The sequence below is a fragment of the Erpetoichthys calabaricus genome, chromosome 1, assembly GCF_900747795.2.
Source record: "Erpetoichthys calabaricus chromosome 1, fErpCal1.3, whole genome shotgun sequence".
In the NCBI taxonomy this organism is placed as follows: Eukaryota; Metazoa; Chordata; class Cladistia; order Polypteriformes; family Polypteridae; genus Erpetoichthys; species Erpetoichthys calabaricus.
In genome coordinates this window covers 288,916,510-288,943,546 of record NC_041394.2, presented here as the reverse complement: position 1 = coordinate 288,943,546, position 27,037 = coordinate 288,916,510, and the positions used below count along the sequence as shown (strand labels likewise).

At 35.9% G+C, this 27,037-nt stretch overlaps 2 protein-coding genes across 2 annotated transcripts in view; both read left to right on the top strand.

The window, feature by feature from the left end:
• Positions 1-27,037, top strand: part of LOC127528026 (craniofacial development protein 2-like) — a 1,148,403-nt gene that overhangs the window by 924,029 nt on the left and 197,337 nt on the right. The window lies entirely within an intron of this gene.
• Positions 6,975-26,824, top strand: fgfr1op2 (FGFR1 oncogene partner 2). Its single transcript, XM_028816287.2, has 6 exons — positions 6,975-7,068; positions 15,044-15,180; positions 18,916-19,033; positions 19,129-19,271; positions 20,673-20,786; positions 25,479-26,824. The coding sequence occupies exons 2-6, from the start codon at positions 15,046-15,048 to the stop codon at positions 25,614-25,616; spliced, it is 648 nt and encodes a 215-aa protein (XP_028672120.1). The 5' UTR covers positions 6,975-7,068; positions 15,044-15,045; the 3' UTR covers positions 25,617-26,824.

Here is a 27,037-nt window from a genome sequence, read left to right as displayed (position 1 = left end):
AATGCTAGTCATTTGCTAATACTATCATCTTTAGATGTCATTTAAAAAAGAAAAAAATAGTCAGGTAGCTTAGGAGAAAGGATGGCTTATGTGCAACTTTTTTGCAGAAATCCTGAAGGATCCTGAAAGCATGGTGCTGGCTACTACGCAGGTTTACAATGGATCTGTTGTGGAGGAAGAAAAGGAAAACAAAATCTGTTATTACTTTTCTATTCGGATTGTTTGCATTTGTTTTACTACTAAAACATTTCCATTATTGTAAAGTTACTGTGGGATCATTACAGATGAAATTTACTGACACTAGAAACAAGCTACACAGCATATTTATAGGCATCATGCAAACTAGCTCTGTAAGAAGCTCACAAGCAATGAACTTTTCTTGCAAAAGAAATACAGAGTGTATCTTGTGTTTAAGGATTCATCAAGGGCAAATAATACACAGTTGCTAGTTTTAATCCTTTCTTTACTTGTGGTTTTATTCAGATCAGCAAGCTGGGTTAATCATTTCAATTGAAGAGCTATGCTTGTTCAATTTTTTAATTTTATCTTTTTAATTTTTTAATTTTTGCTGGCACCTTGCCTCAACCAAACCTTATATGAAATCATCATCCTTCTGTTTGCAATGCATTTTGTTTAGCATCTTTGCAGTCAGCTTTTGTTATCTTGTGATTGTAAGCCTTGGCTTCTGGTAATGTTCTCAACATAGTCCAGATATGCACTTCATGTGAAACAAAATAAAAAAATATTTTCATGTGCAATAAATCTTTACACATATTGTTTAATCTGAATTGAAGGACAATGCATTTTAATATTTTGACTGTGACTCTCTTTTAAATAAACATGATCACTGATATTAGTCACAACTTAACTGTAATAGTTTTGTTACGAAAGCCTTGTAAATGCTAGTCTGTTGTATAAATATGAATTTGCTTGTCTCATGAAAGAAGTGAAGCTTGAAAATGACATTTCAACAAAAAATGTAACTTAATTATGTAACGATTTCTTCATGCAAAAGTACTCTTTTTTCTTTTTTTCCTATTGATTTTATTTTTTACATTCTTCCCAATGAGAATGTCATGCAGTCAATAGTGTTGCTGATCCACATCTCTAGAGTTGACCAGATTCTGTCTTGGTCACTATCTATATGGAGTTTTGCTTATTCTCCCTGTGACATGCTACTTACTGTAAGTTAGATTAACTGGAAGCTCTAAATAGGACTTATAAGTGATATGGTGTACAGTCTTAAATGGACAGGATAGCCTCTTGACCCTACCAACACTATTGTAGTGGAATATGCAGTGTTGAAAAACAAATGAATGACACAGACATTTTGTTGCATATGCTGGTACATGAAAAGATGTTAGCCTGCCTTTTTGTGAAACCGTATTTCTTTTTCTTTATGTTCTATAGTCAAGCTATAAAGTGAGTTCATGAATTGTATGTGAATGGAAGAGTTTGCACTATGTCAACCTAGCATCTGAAGCAGAGGAGAAAGTAAGGGTGGAAAATAAGGGTGCATCTGGTTGAAGTGGGTTGCAGGAGCTTTGTAGCCAGTTCCACCATGAGGCCCCTGAGGGAAGCAGGGGTCAGAGGGCAGGCCCAGAGGAAGGCGATTAAAGCACTTGCCAATGCCGTTTAGAGGAGCAGACGCTGGCTGTGGCTAAAGATAAAAGACACTGTTGTTTAAGCTATCAAGTGACCAGTTAGAATGTTACCATAAGATACACATCCAGGTCTGATCAGCCTGGGGTGGGCCTGCCTCAACTGATTGTGTCTTGTGATAAAAGGTCACTTGCTCATGGTCAAACAGTGTCAGTAACAGGAGCCCAGAGCCCCAGGGTTTACAGTCCAAATTCTTTATATATATATATATATATATATATATATATATATATATATATATATATATATATACAGTGGCATAGCTAGCTTGCTGAAGGCCCCTGTGCAGCGCTATGAGGTGAGCCCTTCCTGTCTAGCATAACTGTTGGTAATTTATTTGCAATTAGTTCCTAGGGGCCAACTGGGAAGTGATGTCCATGACCATGACACTATCAGATCACATGCTGGTGACAAACAAACCAGTTTGCTAAATGGAATTTGTAATAACTTTTTTAATTGCTTTATTACAGCAGCTGTAAGTTAGCAAAAATGAAATAAATTTTGGGAATGGAATATGAGAGGTGTGGGTAGTAGTAGTAGTACATAAATATGCAGTAAGTAAGATGTGGACCTGCTTACTTTTCCAAGACAAATTTGTGAAGGAAGATGACTGAAATGTAACATAAGTTAGAAAGTAGAAACTGTTCTGTGCTATAAAATGAAGCAATGTCAATTTGTAACAAATTAAAATGACAACACCGGTTGACGGGATACTACTATACAATTGACCTGTTTTACACAAGTTCTGAGAAAATGGACATCATAAAGTGAGGTGTCAATGGTTCCAAAAAATTTGCCTTGTCAGTAGGAAATTGCTTTGTCGTATATATTACTTGTTTGTCTTTAGTAGTTTCTCCATTTTAATGGTTTTAGCAGATGGCACCTGATCTGAAGCCATTGTATCACTACTTCCAGACTGGGTATAGTTGCAACCATTTCACTCACTGCAATGTCTGCATAACCTGCTTGCTACCGTTGCGACAATTCACCAGCATCAGCATTCTCAGTCACTACCGCTGGTCCTTGCTCAGTTTTGAGAAAGGTAGAAATCTTGGTAAGCTTAGTGTTTTTCAATTCCTGTTGCCGGCGTGCCTTACGTTTATCAGCATCACTCTTATAATGTTTTCTGGATCTGCTGCTACTGGCCGACGTGGCATTGTATGGCGAGAGTATAAAACGTGTTAAATTGTTTAAATATTCAGCGTTTGCTGACTAACGTGGACCATAACTTAACAACAGAATTGCTATGATTTACCATTTATGTCTGAACTATGAAAACTGTTGACATCAAATCAAAGTACAAAAGTAACAATTATTTATGATAATAGTGAATATTTAGATTATTAATGTGACGTCCTTCAAAACTTCTTCCATTCACGTCCACTATGGCACGCCAAAGGTCTCCAAATTTGGAAATGTGCACTTCTCTGTAAGGCAGACTAGGCTGTGTTGTCCCTCTGATTAGGCTCTGATTACACAGTCTAAATCTGTGTAAACTGTAGGCCTGCCAAATACATAATATCATCATGGATTGGATTGGACTTGCTTGGTGATGGTACAAACATGTCACTGATACTGTGAATTATTAACACAATGAACTATGCAAGTGATTTAAGTTATGAAAATTTAAAAAAAAATCTATATAGCCCTGAATGGGCCTTCCAAGCTCGTAGGTCCTTGTGCTTTGCACGATCTGCACAATCTATTGTTACGCCTTTGGTGTGTGTATACTGTATATATATATATATATATATATATATATATATATATATATATATATATATATATATATATATATATATATATATATATATATATATATATATACACACACTAAACAGTTGTTATTGCCATTGCCAGTCAAATGACAGTCCCTAATTATGAAATCATGTCTCACCTGTTTAAGATGGTGGCATGCAGCCTCTGGAATCTCAGCTGTACATCCCTTGTCTTAAAATTGCTTTTTATTAGTAGAATGCCTTTTTTAAAGCATCAGCATTTGCAGAGTTATTCCTATGATTATTGATTTTACTGCCTAATGTGCCAGTAGGCCAATATGTTAACATTGTAGCAGATGCCAAGAGCTTTGTAATATTGCATACATCACATTTCCTGTGGTATAAATAAGACATGGGTCACAACAAAGAATTTCCCATTTACTTTCCATCTCTGAAAAGCTGTCACCTGTCACATACTGGAGGTAGCGGTTTGTAACACAAAACTGTTTAAATTTGAATTGATGGTGTGTGTTGTCACAATCACATTACCATCTGTAGTAATGCATATTGTGTGAGCGATACCATTTGCCATCTCAGGCTTCAAGTGCACAATAACTTTCTCCACTTCATACTTCTCTTACAAGACAATGTTTACAATGTGTAAGCAGCATGGCAGCTTATACAAATATTTGGGCTTGAATTCTGAAGGATGTTCTGGAACTTTCCACTAGGTTGATGGCCTGTCTCCAATGACGAAATCTTCTGCACATTTAGTTAGTTCCTGGCCTGCAGGGAACCATTTATCAGAGTTTTCATTTGGTCTAGAGAGTCTCTTACCATTGCCTGAATTAGCATATAGCTACCATTGTCCATTGTGGTGTCTGTTTATGTACACAGTTCAATTGGTCATTTTGTAGAGCTTGCATATTTTAGCTGGCCATGTGTGTTACATAAAGTTCAAAGAGGTTCCATAGATCATTTTGATTATTTTTTCTACTAAAGCTTTCAATGGTTGAATTCAGCATCTGATTTTCAAGGTAGAAAGAATACCTAAATGACATGACCAACAAAATAAGCTGGAGATACAAGGATAGTACAGCACTGGAGGATGGTGGGGGTGGGGATTGACTCCCATCATACACCATGATGACACAGGCTTTAAATAAACCATTTTACATCATTTTACACCGAACACACTGTACTGTAGCAATAGTGATGACATTCTAGACCACTTCTGCTGTAAATGCTGTGTAAGGATTGGATTGCCCACCACAACTTACATGTGATGCGTTCTTCATGCGCTGGTGTGACATGAGCTATGAGCAGCAGATAATCTTATGTTTGCCACACAGAATAGGGCTACCTGGAAATATGAATAAATACTATTTCTTCTTTAAAATAGTTGTGTTTTTTGCTACTGTATTATAGGTCACTTAATGAATTAACTGGAAAATGGTAAATGTAATGTATTAATTTTAATACATTTGAAACAAAGAGTCAATTGATAATCAAATTTTTGATGTTTTATGACATTAATTTTCAAACCTCCTTGTATTGTAACACATTTTTGTTTGTGTACACAATCATTGTGCAGTGTAATTCTATTTAAATTTTTTATATTTCTGCAGTACTGCGGTGGGTTGGCACCCTGCCCAGGATTGGTTCCCTGCCTTGTGCCCTGTGTTGGCTGGGATTGGCTCCAGCAGACCCCCGTGACCCTGTGTTCGGATTCAGCGGGTTGGAAAATGGATGGATGGATGGATATTTCTGCAGTATTTGCTTATAATGTCACCTAATGACCAAAGCTTTGGACTGCAAAAAATTGCTGAACATACCTATGCTTTCATATGGGAATAACTTTAAATATAAGTTTTAAATAAAAGTACCATATTAACAAATAAATAGAAAGGAAATTTAGTGTACAAGATTATTATTTTTTTATTTTTAAATAAAAAACTGCTCATACAGTATATCACTGAATATATATATACACAGCATAACTGAATGAGTAACAATCAGTCTTTTCATACCATGGTATAGGAGAAAGAATGAAACTGCATTTCAGTGAAAAATATAATGCATCTGAACTAATAAATAGAATATTTCAGCCACAGTTGCATTAGGTGGACTTTGTAAAGCAATGAGCCTATCTTTTTCAAAAAACACATTATGCCAATAAATTGTGATTATTCTCTGAATATCTAAGAGACTGGTTCTATTTACTGACAGGTCCACATCAGAAGCATCCTGAGTCTCTTGAACTCTTTTCATTTCTCTGAAACCCAACATAGGCTAAGACTACTCTGACCCTTAATATTGTAACGACCCGATGGCAAAGAAGACAGATGAAGAGACACCGGTAATCGTTAAATGCTTTCTTTATTGTATGCCCTGCTATACCCTAAATCGCCATCTCGAACTCCCGTTGTGTGGACATGGGAAGCACGTATGTTTAATCCGCCAGGGATCAGAAGGACTTCAGCCGTTAGGAAAGGTCCGGCAGTGCAGCACCAATCCCGTGTTCTTTCCTTCACAGACGCTCTTCTAGGGTAGTCAGTCTCTCGATGGCTGTCCTGGTCCCTTTTTATGTCACTCGTCAGTCAGAGCTCCACCCCTTCCTCAGCCGCTGCACGGACCTCACCTGTATGGTTTCTTTGGAGGTCCGGTGTTACACTATTAATAACTAGCTCAGGAAACAGGAATGGCATGATGGCAACGTGCTTATCCCTGCTGGCCAGTGTTTAAATCACATTAGAGTGTTTTTACAGGGCTGTCATCACTTTCAATCAAATCACTCTGACGTTGTCCCATTAACAACAGAAACCTGAGAATATCGGGGTATGCTGTTCTGTCCTACGCAGACCCTCAGTACTCCAGTTTTCCTCACAAACATGTGCAGATTTGGTTAAAGAATGAATTTAAATTGCCATAGTGGAGGGTGTGTGAAAAAGACATGTCCAGTACAGGTATGGTTCCTGACTTAGCTTAGGGATCAAGTCACACAAACGCAGGGTAGAATAAGAGGTTTTAGAAAATGGCTGGATGGATACTATAAATAAAATGTCAGTGTCAAACTGGAAAAAGCATGAATCACTGTTAAATGGGTTGATTAGTTGCAAAGAGATAGATGATTACTTTTTTTACTTTTGTTTTCTCAATAAAATATTCCAAAAATCAGACAAACGTAAATGATGATTCTGCTATTGCCCCATTGGTACAATCTTGCGTTTATTTTGATGGAAATAATATTTGGTAGTAACAAAAATAAAAACAGACAATTCCTGAATCTCGAAACCAGAAAAAATGCATTGACGAAGTGAGGTCCGCGTAGTGCTTTTGGGGTGTGTACAGCTGCAGTAGAATCATTAACTTTAATAGATTGCATTTTTTAGTATTGCGTAGCGAATTAAAACAGGGCCATGGGATACTGTACGAGTTAAATTCCTTTCAGATAAAATGAATGTGTAAATATCTGTACAATTGTGTCTTTTCTTTCCTCCGTTAACCTCGGTCAGAAGAACACCAAGCTATTGGAAATTTCAATATACATTGACTACAATTCCCAGAATGCATAACTCCAGGCAGGCCATAATTTGCGCATGCGGTCTAGTGCGACAGGAAGCGGTCTAAAACAAATAGAAGAAGAACGCTTCCGGATTGTCAGAACGTTCGAAGTCTGCCAGATCAGGTACTGCAACGTTAAAGAATAATTTACTACAGTAAATTGAATGTAGAAGTACGTCTTGACGAGGAGTGGGCAGTTACTCGGAGCTTTTTGATGCACGCTGCATTGTTATTTATGTCGTTTATCCCATTGGCTTGACTGCTTTAAGCCATATTTGACAGGCAGTTCTACCACCGGTAACTCGGTTAGCTTTCAATTATGAATGCTGAAGTGTCAAGCATTCTAATTTCTTAAATTCAATCTTGAACTCATTTATTCTTTATTTATTGTTTTTTGTTAAAATGTGTTATTTTAATTTTGGAAAATTGTATAAGTAGATGCATTGTACGAGTTGTACTGTAGAAAAATTAAATTTATTGGTTTGAAGTGCTATCTGTAATGTTAAAACAAATAAGGTCATATAAAGACGGTTGACAATAAGAAAATAAGGAGTAAAATACGACATTGGCCTTTAAAGGGAATACCTTTTTAGTGATACACGTAGACTTGGCTGGAGATTTTAAGATACTGTTGAATGATAGAAATGTCACCTTAAATTATTAAAGGGAGCAAAGGGCGTCAGACCCTTGGAGAGGGGGCGTGTTCCCAGGGGAAAGTGAACGAAGGACGCTGGTTGCGCAAGGAATGTGTTGGGGTAGGTTTGAATAAAATAGATACAGTGACACCTGCAAAGAATAGCGGAGAAAAAAAGTTACCGATCCGTTTATATTTGTGTTTTAGTAGACCATTTGGACAGCCTTTAGGTTGTCTACAATTTAAATAAACAGTTGTTCCATGTAAATGTTCATGTTCCCGAAAATACCACAAGGTATGCGAGAAACGTACCATTATTCTAAGTAATTACATGGCCAGGTATATGCTTGTTAACTGATCATGCACGTATACGTTTTTCTGCCACATCATCCACGGCTATTTCCCACCAGGATAGACACAAACACTGACGATCCTGAACTGAATGGATTAGGCTTGATGGTGGAAAACATTAATTTTGGTGGCACTTTTTATCCAAAGGCTCATGTACTCCAAAATGTATATATGTTGCTTAGATACTGTGTTTCATACAAGTAAATGTGGTTTGATGAAAGAAAAACTGAATGATATGCTAGAAAATGGATGGAGGAATCTTGTGATTACAGAAAGTGGTATTGACACTTCTAATGCAGAAAACTAAACACATTCATTTCAGCGGTACGTTACATGGTAGGAATGTATTGATCACTGTAGTCAATGTAAAAACAATGGTAGGGTTTCAGGCATGAAAAGTTTTAAAAGATGTTTTTTCAAACCTTAAAAAATGGAAGCTGCAATAAGCAGTTTTGGTTGTGTTAAAGTGTTGTCTTTTGTTGTTTTTCCCAATTTTAACTTTTTGAAATGACAAAAGTGCTCTCCACAGTCCGCAAGGAATAATATACAGTATCTCTGTCTTCCCTTCCACCTGAAAAAATAATAGTAGGAAGTGGTAGAGAGTGCAGGTCAAGCGATTTGTTAAAATGTATGATACAATAAACATATTCAAATTAGCAAATGGCAAGATCTGTTGTTAATCCAAGTTTCTGTTTCTGAGCATTTCACTGCACTCTGTACCTGTTGAAGTAATGACCATGTAACCATAAAATGTGTATTGACAGGGACACTCTTTCTTGTTAAGATGTGCTGGAGGTGATGTTAGCAAGTTAAATTCTGTGGGTAAATGTAGAAAGGGTGAGATTTACATTTTATTCTATGTACACATATAGGTAAAATGCCAAACAGGCATATAAATAAATGTATATTCATTTGACAGCACTAAAAGAAGAACACGTTTAACAAAACAGTATCTGAGAATGGGCAAATAACCAGTAATTTAAAAAGTGATGTCTTTGTGTATTACAGATTTTCTGAGAAAATGATGAAAAGTTGCCTTTTAGTAATGTTATGATGTCTTTAGATGACAAGGCGGGATGGAGGAGGAGGATATTTGCTGTTAAAGCAGAGATAGACAACATACAGTAACTTTGTTCATGTGCTGCTATTCTAAATAAATAGAATTGAAAAGGTTTAGGCACATGTCTTACATTTACAGTATATTATGTCCTACAAGTATGTCATTTTTAAACCAGTTCTCTCTTCCAGGATTGATTGAACATGCATGGCCCCTAAAACTTTTAAGTGAAAGGTTGTAGAATTTGTACTGAGCTTTTTTGCTCACAACACAGACTTATGTAAGTTTTATGTACTTGACCTTACAATACACAGTCCCCCAGGCTCACATAGTTTTGCATCAAACACCACAGTTGTTAATTCCATATACTGTATGTGTATGATGCATTATTTAGAATATTAAAAAGTAATGTGCAGTTTTATTGAGGAAAAAGTGAGAGTTGGGGTTGTTCATGTCAGCATTCCATAAACAAAATAATAGGCTTATGAGTTAGAGGAGAGAAAAAAAAGTTAAAATACATGTAGACTCTGCATAAAATAAGAAGTTTTTGTTAAAGGTATGCCACACCTTCTTGTGTGCTCACTTAAAGTGTCTTGAAGTGTTTTACCTGAAACAGTGCAAGTTACTGCTCAAGAACTGATTAGAATTGGCTTACTGCATATCTGAAACCTGCCATTGTGTGCTACTGGCTTCCAGCACACTAGAGGGTTTAAAGTTTGGTAAACATCAAAAGTGCTGTATCCAGTTAAAATTTATGAACATTGTTCTTAAACATCATGATTCATTGTGGTGTGCAATTGTGTCTGAAATGTCATTAAACTGACCACATTATGGTAGCAGCTCACATCCCTGTGGTTCTTTGGATTTATTTCTAGAGCTATTTTCTGTTGAGGCATATTTTTGTTGTATAACACATCCATCCATTATCCAACCCACTATATCCTAACTACAGGGTCACGGGGGTCTGCTGGAGCCAATCCCAGCCAACATAGGGCACAAGGCAGGAAACAAACCCCAGGCAGGGCACCAGCCCACTGCAGGGCACACACACACATACACACACACACACACACACACACACACAAGGGACAATTTAGGATCGCCAATGCACCTAACCTGCATGTCTTTGAACTGTAGGAGGAAACCCACGCAGACACAGGGAGATCATGCAAACTCCACGCAGGGAGGACCCGGGAACCAAACCCAGGTCTCCTTACTGCGAGGCAGCAGCACTACCACTGCACCACCGTGCCGCCCCTGTACAACACATACTAGTTCATTTAGCTAATCAGTTGAGCTTGATGGGCTGAATGGTCTCCTCTCATTTGTCAAACTTATGTTCATTGAAGCTTCAGTTTTGCTTTTGCCATTAAAGATTCATATCCTAGCACCAATAATTCTAGTTTTGTGTATTTTATTGACTGAAAATAATTCATCTGAAGTTTTCTGTCCTTGGGTTATTTTAATAGCCAAATATGTCTGGTTTCTTTTGTTGAATCTTAATAGTTACATATTTTTGCTGCTTTTTCTTTATAATTGTGACAAATATATGAACACAATTTATAATTCTGTTTTTATTGTATGTTCTGTAAATTTTATTGGCAAATGTAAGTATTGCACTGTTATTTTCCGGATAAAAGGTTGCATAATTACAATACCACGGAATAAAACATTCATATTAATTTGTTTTGAACTTTTAACACATGTTTTAATATTCCATATTTTGGATTTTTAATTAATTTTACATTTATTTAATAGTAAATTAGATTGTATTAATGATTAATTAATTGAATACTAAATAAATTATGTCAGAGGAAGCTAAAAAGGTAATCTCTGCCTGACCTTTTATAGTTTAGTTATTTTACTGAATAGTCTGTAGGGAAAAAAAAAGCAATCCATCACTTTTAATTTGCCTGTCATGTTACATTGTATGAGTTATACAGCTCATGATACATTTTAAACATCACAGTTTAATCTGACAGTGCATTATAATTTTTATGTTTTGTAAATTTCAAAAATGTTTCATAAAACAAATCTCAATATATTGTAAATTGCTGAAGACATTTAATTGATTTACTTGTAATAATAACTATGGGTCCAAGGAAGACCTTTAAGAATTAGCCCAAGGGTGCTTATGGTGGAGGGTACCAGTTTTTCATTATTTTCTAAGAAGAGAATGATTCTGAGAGTGTAACCTTTATGGATGGGAAGGACATACCAGCATTTTGCTGACAGTAAAAATAGCTTAGCAGTCTTGTTGATATGGCTAGAGCTATAACTGCCTGACTTGAACTCTGGACAGGTCGAGGCTTGTGAGTTGGGATTCTTATTGGAAATTAAAGCACAAGTCTCAGAAGTTAATAATGGTAAATGTCAGACTCTCCAAGAATTTTAGAGTTCTTCCTATCAAATCAGTTTTGGCTAGCGATTTTTGTATATTGTCTATCCCAAAATCTGTGAAACTGTTCCCCTAGAGGTTTGTTTTATCCCATCCATTTAATGAACCTACTTAATCCAATGTTATATTATTTAATTTTTATTAAATACATATTTATATACAGTACCTTTGAAGAATTTAGCTGCATTATGACTTCTTATTTATTTTTATATCAGTATAAGATATATATTACATGGATGTAATGTAGTATTTATAAATTATCCAGCTCAATCTCTCTTTAGTATAAAAACAGGGCATTGCATACATTTGTTTTTATGCTGTAATTAAAAACAATGCTGGGAATTACAATAAGGTGTAATGTTCATATAGAAATAATGTATGTATATATATATATATATGTGTGTGTGTGTGTATATATATATATATATATATATATATATATATATATAGTCCTCTTTTTTAGGCTCTTATTGCTCCTAAATTCTGTGAATATTATTCTACATAAATATTAATATTAAGTGAATATCGGAGAAAAGAAAACCAAAATTCCATTTCACATAGATGCTTCATCCACGTTTGGCCAACTGGTCATCAGTTCCTCCACCGGGCATTTCATATTATATTATGGTACAGAAAAATATGAATAATTCTGAAAAAATATGGTATGTTTTATCACTGAGTCCTTTATTTTCGATAACAAAACAACTTTAATGTCCTCCTCCAGAGGGAAAAGAGAAACCTCAACACATTTGTTGTGATTCCAAGTACTGCCTTCTTTACAGGACACTTTAGAGTAGATGGGAAAGACTTAGCCAGTTATAGTAATAGTAATAGTTAATTGTGAAACAATATGAAGAGTTCCACCAGCAGGTCTGTGACGTGTCTGCCATGTTAAGACTATGAGGTTTTAAGCCTTAGTTTAAGTGCTTAGACTCACAAAACATTATTATATATTGGCATATTATTATGTTGAATGCCAGTGGTTATGAAGTAATCATTGTTATCTACATTGTTTAATTCAAAACAATGCAATAATATAATTTTATCTTAAAACCTTTGTCCATTACTCTGTTATGTCTTCTTAACAGATTGCATGATGATGAAGTGTACATCTATATATTGTTACTGAAAGAAGCAAAATGTGCAAATTAGGGATGTCACAATATCAGACTTTTCATATTCACTAACAATACCAGTGAAATTTCATGACACTGAACATTTTTGATATCATAGCCAAAACAGAAATCCTATTTAATGGCATTTTATTAACGTACCCCCATTATTAAAGATAACAATATTGTGCCTTTTTTGTAATACATTTAAAAAAATACACAGTAAATACTAACAGTAACAATAGTTTTCAAAAATAATATGTATGTCAAGTAGATAGCCAACTATTATTTGGGTAAACTAGTACTGGAATTCAGAAATATAATGCAGGGCTTGAATTTTAATGTGTGACAGAGATGGGAATCCCCCAATGTAACAGCAGATGGGGGGGGGGGTTATAATCTTGGGGTGATTTCAGCCTAGTGTTTATAAAGAATGATATCAGCATGGACTGTTTGATTTACTTAATATATGCATATTCTACATTTATTCACTGACATTTTTGTCTAGTAACTGAAAAAATACTGCTTAAAATCTCTCTATTATAAAAAAAATCTTGGAAGGAGACAAGATGTGATTGTCTTAGAGACACTTTCACATCCCGTGACACGAGTCTTCGTGCCAAGCGATGTAACCATGCCCGGGGCTGGAAGCCCCGTGAGACAAGAGCTTATGCAAAGAGATTTGGAAAAGTTGGACACATTTCTTGTAGAGAGAACAAAACAATATTCACTCACGGGCAGTTATATGTTGCATTGCCATAATGTAATTCCAAATACGGAATTAAAAATTCAATGCAATAGTGATGAAAAGTTAAAAGTGACAAGAGATTGAATATATGGACATAGGTGATATGACAGAAGTGTGCCGTGCGAAATGCAGATCACCTGGCACAGTAGCAGCAGCAGCAGCTGATCAAGCAAAGAGGAGGTAAAAAAAAAAAAAACTGTTTCCCATTGTATCACCGTTTAAGAGGAGGTTTTGGAGGAGCGATTGCGTCTCCTTAGGGTGTGTTCAGCCCCCCTCTTCACAACGAGCGGCAGACATGTGAAGTGGTTGGCGCATAGTGCAGGTGGGGGAGCGAAGCGAGCAGAGGCAGAGCCCCCTAGCATTTACTAAAAATAAAAATTCAAAAATTATGATATCTATATTTTTGAATTCGTGAATATCATTATAATTCAGGATACTTCCATTTAAATAAACTCCCTAAAGCTGCATCTGTAACAGCATGCTTTTAAAATCTAATTTGTCAGTGAATCTGTTAGGTTTGTAACATTTTTTATTTTAAAATTTATATTTGCAACATTAGCTGGTTTAAAAATTTTAGTAAAGAGTAATATTTGACAGGTGTGTCAAATAAATAAAATTTCAAATGTCAGAAACCCATGGTGCTTTAATTTTCAAAATCTGTCCCTCTGCTTTTTTACATTTGTCCCAACTTTAAGCTTCCAGTGTGAAATCAAACTTTACATTAATTCATTATTTCAGAATTCATGTAAAGCAATCTTTGTTTTGTTGTTTTAAAGGTTTGTTATATGAGTGGTCAGAGTTTGCTATTGCTTATACCTGTGTAGAAATCCAGAATTAGAAAAGTACTCGGGATGTTGTTACCTGCGCTTAATAAATATATAACTGTGAGACAGCATTACATTCTTCAATGTACTATTCAAATATGTGACATGTGTGACATCCTTTTACTTATGGGTTATACTTCTGAACATTAGTTTGCCTTCAGAAGCCAAGTGAATGACACAAATTCAGTGTTTAAATGTTTGTATTTGTTTGTAATGTAGTATGCTGTTTTTGTTGTTCTGCGTGATTACATGTCTCTGTTAACAAAGTATTTGTCACATTGATAAGGAGGTGTGACTTGTCTCTCAAAATATTGAAACACAAAATAAATATTATTTTGACATTAACAAATTAAGCAGCCATGGTGGCGCAGTGGTTTGCTTCCCGGGTCCTCCCAGTGTGGAGTTTGCATGTTCTCCCCGTGTCTGCGTGGGTTTCCTCTGGGTGCTCTGGTTTCCTCCCACAGTCCAAAAACATGCCGGTTAGGTACATTGGTGATCCTAAATTGTCCCTAGTGTGTACTTGGTGTGTGTGTCCTCAGGTGGGCTGGCGCCCTGCCCAGGATTTGTTCCTGCTTTGCACCCAGTGCTGGCTGGGATTGGCTCCAGCAGACCCCTGTGACCCTGTGTTAGGATTTAGCGGGTTGGATAATGGATGGATGGATGGAAATTAAGCAGCTCAATTCCTGTAGAAGGCACGGTAAAACAGAGATGAACTAAACCTGTAGCCTTGAAGCCTCCAGTCTTTATCACTTGCACACACTATTCTGTAAGAAAAACATGTAACATATGATAAATATTTGGTTTGTGGGATATTTTGTCTTTCTTAAGACCCTGAAGATAACATATTTCTGTTAATCTAGGTATCTATTAAAGAACCAGATTAAAGTAACTTTTCCTGCAGAATAGCTGTTAGGAGATTGTCTGTTTTCCATTGCCTAGGTTATTAATTCAGTAATAATTTTTCATCTAATACAGAAATGAGTTGCACGATTGAAAAGGTGCTTGCCGATGCTAAAGCTCTTGTGGAGAGGTTAAGGGACCATGACAATGCAGCTGAGGTGCTAATTGAACAAACCACATCACTTAACAAGCGTGTAGAAGCTATGAAACAGGTATTTATTTTGTATGTTATCATTATTGTTGTTTCCTTTTTATCACAATTGTGTCATTTGTATGGTCATACAGTAGAAGTTTACAAAATGATTTGGAAACTGGATTTTATTCTACAAAACCAGAACCACCTGCCAAAGTTTAGATATAGATCCATAATAGTACTTTGGATATGTCTTTCTACTGTGTTTCTTTATGTCAAGTCACCAAGAGCCAAGTAATAAATTCCACAGAGCAGAATACTGCATTCCTTAAAAATGAAGCTGTTATAAAAGACTTTACACTGAAACTTGCAATGTCATTAAAATAACTGTTTTTAAGATAAAGCAGTAAATGTTGTAGCATCAATTAACATTTTTATAAATAATACATTGTCCAGTAATTAAACTGCAGTCTACTGATGTTATTGGGTAGTTATTATTAAATTAATAATTAAGTTGGTGTAATTATTATTATATTAAGTATGTATGTATGCGTGTGTGTGTGTATGTATGTATGTATATATATATGTATGTATATATATATATATGTATGTATGTATGTATGTATGTATGTATGTATGTATGTATGTATGTATGTATGTATGTATATATATATATATATATATATATATATATATATATATATATAAATACACACACACACACACACACACAGATACAGTGGGGGAATAAGTATTTGATCCCCTGCTGAATTTGTAAGTTTGCTCACTTACAAAGAAATGAACATCCATCCATCCATTTTCCAACCCGCTGAATCCGAACACAGGGTCACGGGGGGTCTGCTGGAGCCAATCCCAGCCAACACAGGGCACAAGGCAGGAAGCAATCCCGGGCAGGGTGCCAACCCACCGCAGGACACACACACCAAGCACACACTAGGGCCAATTTAGAATCGCCAATCTACCTAACCTGCTTGTCTTTGGACTGTGCGAGGAAACCGGAGCACCCGGAGGAAACTCATGCAGATACGGGGAGAACATGCAAACTCCACGCAGGGAGGGCCCGGGAAGCGAACCCAGGTCCCCAGGTCTCCCAACTGCGAGTCAGCAGCGCTAGCCACTGTGCCACCGTGCCGCCAAGAAATTAACAGTCTCTAATTTTTATGGTAGTTTCATTTTAATGGAAAGAGACAGACTATCAACCAAAAATCCAGAAAAAGCACATTACATAAAAGTTATAAATTGATTTGCATGTCATTGAGTGAAATAAGTATTTGGTCCCCTTCAACCCAGCCAGAATTCTGGCTGTGTGCAATCAGTCAGTCAATCAATTACAGATACTCCTGATCTCAGCTCGTTATGTGTTAATGTGGATTTTTGGTTGATATTCTGTCTCTCTCCTTTAAAATGAAACTACCATAAAAATTAATTTCTTTGTAAGTGAGCAAACTTACAAATTCAGCAGGGGATCAAATACTTATTTCCCCCACTGTATGTATATGGGTGTGCATGTGTATATATATATATATATATATATATATATATATATATATATATATATAAGGAGCACATGCCCAGCTGTATATGTGGGATTAACATCTAAAACACACAGCCTTTTGAAAATAATACATGCTGTATGTTTTTATCCATCCATATATGAAGTATTATATGATGAATATTTATTGGGTAGAATTATTAGCTATAAAAATGTAATCTCTACAACATGTTCATTTTAATTTGCACAAAAGCATCATGCATACTAGTACCCAATAGTAGTTCCATGTTCTTTATTTAGCCTTTTTTGCTTTCTTACACATAAAAAAAGGACCTTAAACTAAATATCTATTGAACCATATTATGGTTCTTATTGTTTCACTACTTAAATAGTATTGGTTGCATTTTTTATTTCTAAAAATTTACAAAAGATAAAATTGTTTGATTTAATTGATTTTTCTGTGTATTTTTGATTAGACTAAATTATTACTTAAATGATTAGTTATTACTCATTTTTATTTGTTTAAATAATACTAAAACCTATAATCTCAGTTATTAGTTTTAGTGAATTTTATGAAGGAACAGAAACCAGAGGTGCACACCACACTGCAGATAATATCTATCACTTTTCCTGTACGTTAGTCCCTTCCATCTCAGTAAACTGCCTTTAGAGATGAACTTTCATTTCAGACTGGTGTCACTTATTTGAAGTGTCATTTGGAGATGGACAGAGAACATTGTGTCACGCTTATTATGTATTAACCTCATTACTGTTTATTGCTTTATCATACTGGCTTGTGTTTACCTAAGTAGCACCATTTTTCTATATCCAAACGGGTACAGGTTTAATGTATTTTTTAGAAAATGTTCAGTTGTCATTTAAGTTCACATTCACAAATATAATGTGCAAAATATTATTCAATTAAATATATTCCACTTTTGGGAGATTTTAAAATTGCACATAGCTGTTGAAACAAGCATAATTGTCGTAATTTATTGTTCTGATTTATAAAATGCAAGCACAAGTGAAGAAGTTAGAATTGTGTGCCCACAACGAATTTTTGTTCATCCTGAAAACAAATTGTCCTTCCTTCTGATCTGCTATAATTCTGAATTATAATTAACACAATTTGCAGGAAATTCCAGAACAGCTTTCAAACACAGACAGTATATATAATATGCTGGATATAAATCAGTCCAATAACTGATACAAGAGAAGCATGTGGTAATCCCTCACTAATGTTAACTTTTATGATACAGTATCCACATTTTGAAAATGATTTTACATTTTTGGCAGTATGGTGGCACAGTGGCTAGCACTGCTGCCTTAAAGCTCAATTTTTTGGTAGATATTCCCATGTACCAAACGCATTAAGATAAAGTTGATTGATAACTGTAAATTGGCCCAGTGCGAGTTTGTGTGTTCTGCCGTGGACTTTTAACACCAGTCACACATATGGGAGTGTTACTTGGTTGACAATAATGTTGCAGATATTTCTTCTTTTTGTCAGATATGTAAAGTTAATCTTATAGGTTCAGGCAATTGCATAGTGGATAGTGCTTCTGTTTTGCAGCTCTAGCAGACTTGGTTCAAAATCCAATGTAGTCACTGTCTGTGTTGAGTTTACATTTTCCTCAATTTGTGTGTGTGAAGTTTCATCAGATATTTGGATTTTTTTGTGAATGAGTATGGAAGTGTGCATGACTGTGCTCTGTAGTGAACCTGTAGTGAACTGGGGTCTTGCCAGTGATGGTTCCTGTCTTGTGCCTGAGGCTAGCGGGATAGGCTCTAGCTACCATGACTCTGAATTAACTACTTGGGTTCAGAAATTGGAAGATGGAAGTTTTATCTTGTAGTTTAAACTTTAATGATACGTAACTTGTATTTTCTCAGATTAAATAGCCTATATTATAAACTTTTTTCAAATTTCTTGTATATTTTTCTGTAATTTGTATTCTGATGGAAAGATCTTAAATTATATTTTTGATTTATTTGATGTGATTTGATGTACTTTATTAAACCATTAGGGAAAATTGTCTTTTCGCATGATGTTTGGAGGCCAGAGCGCAGGGTCAGCCATTGTACAGCGGCCCTGGAGCAATTTTCAGGTTAAGGGCCCAACAGAGTAGGATTCTTTCTGGCAGCAATAGGATTTGAACCAGCAACTTTCCAGATCCTGAGCGTCAGAGCCACCACTCTGCCCTTAAAATGTATTATTGTAAAATGTGATGGCCAAATATGTCTTGTTTGATAGTTATAGTATGAAACCCTTCTTCCAGTAATACAATATTTCCAATCTAGTACCAGGAAGAAATTCAAGAGCTAAATGAGGTGGCCAGACATAGACCTCGGTCAACACTAGTCATGGGGATCCAGCAGGAGAATCGACAGATAAGAGAACTACAACAGGAAAACAAAGGTAAAGATGGACGATGATCCATCAGAACTATTAGAATAAAGAAAAGTTAAACTTAATGCATTTTATATTAAAGTTTTTTGTTTTGCTTACCACAGAACTGCGCACATCACTTGAGGAGCATCAATCAGCCCTTGAACTCATAATGAGCAAATACAGGGAACAAGTTTTCAGATTGTTAATGACCAGCAAGAAAGATGACCCAATAATCATCACAAAATTAAAGGAACAGCATTCTAATGTAAGTACTTTTGTGTGTGTGTGTTTTGTTTATTAGATTGTTTATTTTAGGATCAATGAAACAACTACAGATTCATGAATTGGTACAATAGACATTTTCAAAGTGACCTTCAGAGTTATAAATGATTGTAATACTCATTTGTGTATATGAGTAATGTTTTACTTAAAACAGTAAATCAGAAATTAACATTATTATATGGGGGTCTCAGGTTATGGTGGTCTCGACTTACAGCCGTTAGGTTGGTATGAACAAAATATTTCTGTTTAACTGAATTTTGGTTCATTTCCACCTGACATTTTTTGTGAACTTGCAGGTCAGTACACAGCAGCTGCCCGTGATGCTGAGGCAGTCATTGTACAGTGCAGTATGTTGTCACTATTTTCCATCATTTTGTGTTTTGGTTCAGGTGTGTCACCAAATGTAACCCGCATCACATGCAGATAGGTAAGCTGTACCATCCCAGGGAGTACAGTCAGTGGAAGGGGAACAGGTACTCTGAAACATTCCTCAGCGGCAACAGCACAATTCTCACAGTCGTAGTTAGTTCCATTGTTATGCCATTTCCAACGCTATGAGGTACTGTATTATTATCAAAAGTGGCAGGATGCTTAAACATAAGGTCAACATACTGTACAAACCCATGGTTCATCTGTTTCGTGATTTGAAGTCTAGTATAATTGTATCACTGATATTTTATTAATAAGTTTGAAACATTTTCCTGTAAGATTAGTAATAAAGCTTTATGTATTTTTGTCAATTTTTCCATGACTGATATTTATAAACTGATATTTGTCAGGGCAATACAAAGTCACGGTAAAATAGTTTACAAGGATGGAACTTATTTAAATCTGAGAACTGCCTGTATATCAATGAGATGTATGCTACTGTTATTCTAAGCAAAATTTGTGTGAAAGTATTGGGCACCCGCATTAACACAATTGATGTACATTCTTTTAAGCATATATATATATAATATTTCTAGAGGATTTTTGCTGTGGTAGCTAGTGTTCATTCATTCGTTCTGTAATTTTTAACCTATAAATATTTTGAATGATTTGTATAGCAGATTTCTGTTATGATTTTTTTAAACAAAAATATTCCTAAGGTTCAAAAGTAAAATCTTTTTATACCAAAATTCAGTTTTCTTGAATCCCTCTTTATATTTGTTGCCAGGTGGTTTATAACAGTTAGTAAAAATCAAAAACTTTTTTTCCATTTGAAGTAAAAACAAATCATATTTCAAAGTTTACAAAAAAATATCTTACTGTTAGTGTGATAGTACATTGTAGCCAATTGGTAAAAAGGATGAATGGTTTGAACAGCAGATATTACCAAAGTGTTGATGATTGGAATGGAGAGTGGAGCAAGGTTGAGTTAATTTTTCAAAATGATCTCTTACAGGAAGTCCAGACGCATATAGACAAAATTAATGAAATGGCAGCAGTTATGAAAAAGGCTATTGAACTTGATGAAGGCCGATTTTATGAAGACGAGGAACGTATCAGACAATTAGAGGTGTGTGCTTTCTACATGTTATTTCTAAAACTCCAGCTCTTAAAAACTGAAATTGTATCCAAATGGTTGTATAAGAAAGACCTCTAGTAGTCCGGTTATGATTATTGTAATTATCTGCTTATCACAGTGAAGCAGAAAACATTGGTGTATTATTTATAATGTTAAGACCAGATATCCGTGGACTAAAGAGTCAGGGATCCAGATATAAACATTACCAGGATGTAAACAAAAATGGGAGCTACATGTGTAGCACTTAAAAGGGTAGGTTTGGTATTTTTCATGTCAAAGTTTTTTCTTCACAGTCATGATATACTAATGTTCCACCTAAAATTGTGTTCTAAACCGAAGTGTTTTTTACGTTTTAAAAATACTTTGTCTGTTCTTGTAGCTTACAATGGGGCTCTATGGAACCCAGCTTCCATATATGATATAAAAAGCCTTAAAACTTACCAAATACACCCACTTTGAAGTGACAAAGGTTTTGATTAAAGAAAATGTGCCTTCCATGTATATGAGGCATCCTTATGATAATTAAAGGAATTCTTGGTCCTATGTTGTCGAGGTAAGGATACAATTCTTGGTCATTTGTGTGCTCGCAGCAGCTGAGGAGTTATGGCAATATGGTAATGCAGTGCTGAATCTGCCCCTACGCCCCATTAAAACTGTGTAGTTATTTTAAAAAGCCTACAGAATGAGATGCATGCCAAATGAGAATATAATGAAAAGAGCCCATGGGTGTTTCATTATACTTTGTACATATACAAGTAAACCACAACTGAACTGTTTGATGTAGAATAAGACTTAAGTTTGTAGAAAGCATATGGTTGAGGATGTCCTAAGAAAGTTAGAGAACACTTGTGATATGGAACATGAAGACCAAGAGTCTGATTCTGATTATTCTATTGAGAACATATTTCCTGAAGGACTCAATGCTACGCTTGATTTGTAAGTGTTGCTTACAGCAGAACTTTGAAGAGTCATCACATGCAGTTTCACAGTTCATGGATTCAGTTATCATACCCAGACACTGTCTGCTGCATGTTCTCCCTATTTTAGTTTTCTCAGCAGTGTTCTTCCATCTTCAACTTGGAGTACTGGCAATGTTACTTAGTGTACTGAGTACCATTACACTGTGCCTGAGCTACCCAAAGAACCAGACCCACATTTGATGCTTGATCGAATGTCATTGTGTCATACCGTTCAAATTTTTACAATTTTTATTGAGCAGCACAGTACAGAACACAAGTACATTTGATCAAAGTTTCACGGGGACCCCCTCACCCCTGCTCTTCGATCAAATGCTAGTGTATCGCCAAAAAAAAAGAGTACCGCCAGTAATTTATTTCCACTTCAAGCACTGTTGCTGAATATGACAGTTTTCCTCCTGCATGTCAAATGTGCTCTTTGGGTAGATTGGTCCTTCTCTCTTGACCCCTGTGTGAATGGTTTAGGTGTGTGTGTGACTAACTCTGGGGTTTTCCTAACTTGTGCCCAGGGCTGTCAGGACATGCATTGCTCCCACCTCCATGACCCAGCACTGGAAGAAGCTGGTAAGGAAATACAGATACTGTATATACAGTATACTTAGCTTATTCCAGATGTGAGATTTAAGCAAAAAGCAACAACAAAAATAAATAAATAAAATGTACTAAACTTCTGTGGGGCAAGATGTGCGAATTGCAGCACAAAACCCTATTGCACATCTATTGTACAAAAATTGAAGGTTTCTCTGTAACTAGTGGTAAACAAATTGTTTTAACGACTGGCATAAAAAATAATTTTGAAAGTAAAGGTTTGGATGAGTATGTTTGTGTGTGTGTGTGTGTGTGTGTGTGTGTGTGTGTGTGTGTGTGTGTGTGTGTATAGTTACAAACTGTTTACTTATTGCTTTAGACTGATAAAACTGTGACTGACATACAATGCAGTGTAATATGAAATGTAAACCTATTACAATGATAGTTGACAGATTGGGGCACAAAAGAAAATTAATATAAATACTTATAAAATTTTGGAATGTTCTAGTCTTCAGCCATTTGCAGCTCCTTTATTATAAAAGCAGAATAACAGCTGATTTTGGGTGTTATTTAGTCGAAATAATGCCAAAAACCCTATTGGGAATAAGAGGTGGTAACTGCAGGTAGCACTGCCAAGGCCATATAATATATGCTAGGCTAAAGCGAACTTTCTATAGGAGTAGAGATCTCTCTGGCGGTCCTGGGTGCTCTTCTGTCCTTTCAGATAATAATAATAATCCTCTTTAATAAAACCCCTGTGTGCCTCCATGTGTCCGTGTGTGTGTGTCTTCTGGTGAAGTGCGCATGCGCGGGGCACTCTTCAACGCATATTATGGACAAGGCGGAAGTACAGGGAAGGGCGGAATGAGTGGCAGAGTCACCGGCCTCTAGCAGATGCTTCAAAGGCCACCTGACGCGTCACACAAGACAGAAATCGGATTTCGGTAAATGAGGTAAGACCTAAAACATAACGCACGAAAAATCCAATCAGGTACTGAGACGCGGAGACCAGCTTCCCCAAAGAGGTGGGATTAGTGTTTGTTGTTGTGCAAGTGTTCACTCTGAGGATGTCAGATTTGCGATTAAGAAGCTTGGCCCGGTAAAGTGTAAAGTGTCAGTCGTTGAATATACGAATTTTCATGATATTACAATAGGATGACTTTTACAAGTAGATTTATTTTCATGCACATAAAATCTGTTGCTGGGGAGACGCCACACATACAATAATCAGCTGCACGCCAGCACAGATTAAAATACTTGCTGGGGAACTACACAGTACTTGCTGGAGAGACGGCACAAGATAGATAGATAGATAGATAGATAGATAGATACTTTATTAATCCCAATGGGAAATTCACAAGCATGATTATCAGCTGCATGCCACACATTACATCAGTTGCTGGGCAGACTCTGCTGATTGCCCACTGTTGTGACTGAAAATTAAACGCATATTACGGACATCACAGCCAGTATTACTGTCAGAGAAAATTACAGGCATTTTACGGAAATACAAACCAATATTACTGCGAGGGAAAATTAAAGGCACACAATACAGTGACGCATATTACAGCCACATACAAGCCAGTATTACTGTAAGAGAAAATATTACGGACGTACAAGCCTATATTACTGTGACTATCTACTAACAACATGCCACCCAAAAAAAAGGACACATCAAGTAGGACAAAAGACACAGACAATCAAATCCTATATAAGCAACATCTCCTGGAAGAATGGTCAGCTCAGCAAGTAAACATCAACAAAAGAAAGGCTCAAAGACAAAGAAAAATACAAGCAAGTAGATCAATTTAAGAAAAAAAAAATGAGCGTCAGAAAAACGCTAAAAGCGAAACACTCAGAGGAGCAAATACTGTAGATGTATAGAAGAACAGGAAAATGAGCGTAAAAAATTTTTTAAAAAGTGAAAGACAAAGACGAGCAAATAGATCTATTGAAGAAGAGGAAAATGAGCATCAGAAAAATACAAAAACACACAGAGCTAAGGGAGCAAGTCTTACTGCGGATGAACGAAAATCACTGTGTCAGCAACAAGCTAAAATAAAGAGAGGCAGGATAAGAGATCTTCAAACAGACAACACATCAATCAACAGCCACAGAGGAGAGGATAAATAGAGTATTAATTATAGTTACTGTATTGTCATATACATTTTTATTTTTATTATTATTTTACTTTAGGCTTCTTGCAAAAATATTATGGTCCCTTGCCATTTAATATAGACTGTTCCTTCTAATGTTTATGCACTACTGTTCTAGCACCCGTTATTGTAACGGGCTTAATGTCTAGTAATAATAATAATAAATCGTATTTGTATAGCACATTTCCCATGCTCAAGGGGCAGTAGGGGCCTTTTATAGCCTACACTGCCACCTACTGTATCAAACTGGAGAACCATGTCTCTGTGTTAGGGGGTGTTTAATGTAATTAACTGAGATAAAGTGCCTTAGCAGCCATTTGCCATTATTCCATTGAACACAGCCTAGGTGCTCACTGGATTCCCTTCACACCCTGTATAATGCTGCAGAATCGGGATTCAGCTGCCTTTGTAATGGCCTGTTAAATTGTGTGCCCCTTATTTGTTGTGGTGTTGGGATGTACACCATTTTAAATGTAATTATTTTTTTTTTGATATTTGGTACACTGTGTTAATCCCAGAGGGGAAATTGAAAGTCAGAGTGCAGGGTCAGCCATTGTACAGCAGCCCTGGAGCAATTTTCAGGTCAAGGGCCCCATGGAGTAGGATCCCTTCTGGCAGTAATGGGATTTGAAGCAGCAGCCTTCCAGATACCAGCGCAGATCCTCAGCCTTGTAACCACCACTCTACCTAAATGTGTATTCAAGCCTTTGCATAATGACAGTTTTTAACCAGGAATCAGAAAATGAAAGTTCATTGGCCCTTTGAATATTTCTGGTAGATTGCAGGCATCTGGACTAATACTCGGTGTATCATTAAGTTGCTATTAGAGGCCATAAAGATCACTTACTAAAAATGCAGTTAGTGGCACATTACGTGTGGAACACCGATCATACTAAAAACTACATTATGTGTGATAGTTTGGTATAAGTTACAATGTAGAAAAATATTGGTTTGAAAACATTATTTACAGCTAAACACTTTATTTGAAAGAGTCTTTAAATAATTATGAATTGTTTTTTCAGCTTGAAAACAGTGGCCTGAGGGAGCTGCTTCACATCAGCCGAGAAGCCTTTTTATCACTGAAAAAAGAAGATACATCAGAGAGCACATCTTTATCTGGCTTAGTCACAAGTGCTGATCTCAGCCTCAGAAAAAGCTAAATAAACTTGTAAAATGGAAGTATTTTAACAGATTAACAATATGATGGACAAACCAGGACAATCTAAGCCACTCACCATCCACACAGGGTACTCGGTTCTGTTTTGGGTTTTATGATGCTCATTTTTCTTTTTCTTTTTTTTTTTTTTTTTTTTTTCTTTTGTGGCCCATTTTTAGTATTCAATTTATATGAGAGGATTTTTCTTCTTTATGTGTAAGAAGGTGGGTTGTATAGCAGATTGTAATATGTGTGTAATATTCAATATTGTAGAAAAGGCCAGGAGAGCTTTGGTTTATAAAATGAATGCTGCATATATATTCCTTTTTCTCTAGACACAAATACTTCTAAAAAAAAATACCTTCAAAAGGTTAAGAAAAACATTTTAAGTTATAAGTATGAGCGAATTGAGCAATGTCTCAAAATAGCATCTAGCTGCTAGTTGTCCAGGGGTATATCCTACCCTCATGGCCAGTGTTGGTAAGAAAGGCTTAGGCCCTCTGCGGTGTGAAATTGGATTCAATTGGTCTGAGAAAGTCGTGCTGTGTTTTTTCAGTATTAAAGATAACCTTTTCAGTTAATCTTTGTTTAAAAACTGTCATACCTTAGGTTTCTGGTATTTTTATAGCTCAATTTTTAATTAAAGAAATATGATTTTCTAAATTGTAAGTTATAAAAAAAAAAAAAAAAAAAAACTAATAACGGAACTTTATTTATAGCAGTCAAAAAGCCCAGAGACAAATTAGAAGGCAAGGCTCGAAAAAATTAGAGAAGAGAAGAAAGTCCCAACCACTTAAAACCAAAAGATCAGACATTCTGTGTGTTTGTTTTGAGTGGAATGAATCTGTGGCCACAGGTAAGCGTACCTGATTAATGTACCAACCCACTAAGAAAGTGAAGGTTTTTACTTAAATGATTTTTGAAATTATTATCTAGGAAAAATGGGACCAAGTTTTTTCACATTTAAAAATCACTTGTCGTATGTACAACATTTTCGTGCTCTTCTCCTTCTCCTGCATGAGTCTTTTGCATCAAAAGCAAGCAATACTGTTGCAGATGTATTTCACTTTGGTTTACACACATCATGCATAAACTGAAGTAATCTTAGTATAAATCACTGGATTAATGTGCTGTTTTGGTAGAGTGCTAATGTTTATACTGTTCAACTTTTTAATGGAATAAATTGGAATACTCAGGGTTTTTATTATTTTTCACACATTGAATGATTTAACTTGTTCATGCTCCAGATATAGTATGCTCTTAGAGCTCCTTGTGAGGTACACATTTTCATGCGGCTATAAGCTTTCACCAACTCTGCTTTTATATATGCAGACCCTTCTGAAAGTAGGGAAAATGGCAGGGCCAAGTCGCTTGTTTTTGTTATACACTGAAGTCTTTTGGGTTTGAGATCAAAAGATGAGATGA

What these genes read in the sequence shown, in the direction of transcription:
- fgfr1op2 (XM_028816287.2), top strand. Translation starts at nt 15,046, where the DNA reads ATGAGTTGCACGATTGAAAAGGTGCTTGCCGATGCTAAAGCTCTTGTG. An exon ending in GTGTAGAAGCTATGAAACAG is followed by an intron (nt 15,181 to 18,915) that starts GTATTTATTTTG and finishes TTTCCAATCTAG; the next exon opens with TACCAGGAAGAAATTCAAGA. An exon ending in ACTACAACAGGAAAACAAAG is followed by an intron (nt 19,034 to 19,128) that starts GTAAAGATGGAC and finishes TGCTTACCACAG; the next exon opens with AACTGCGCACATCACTTGAG.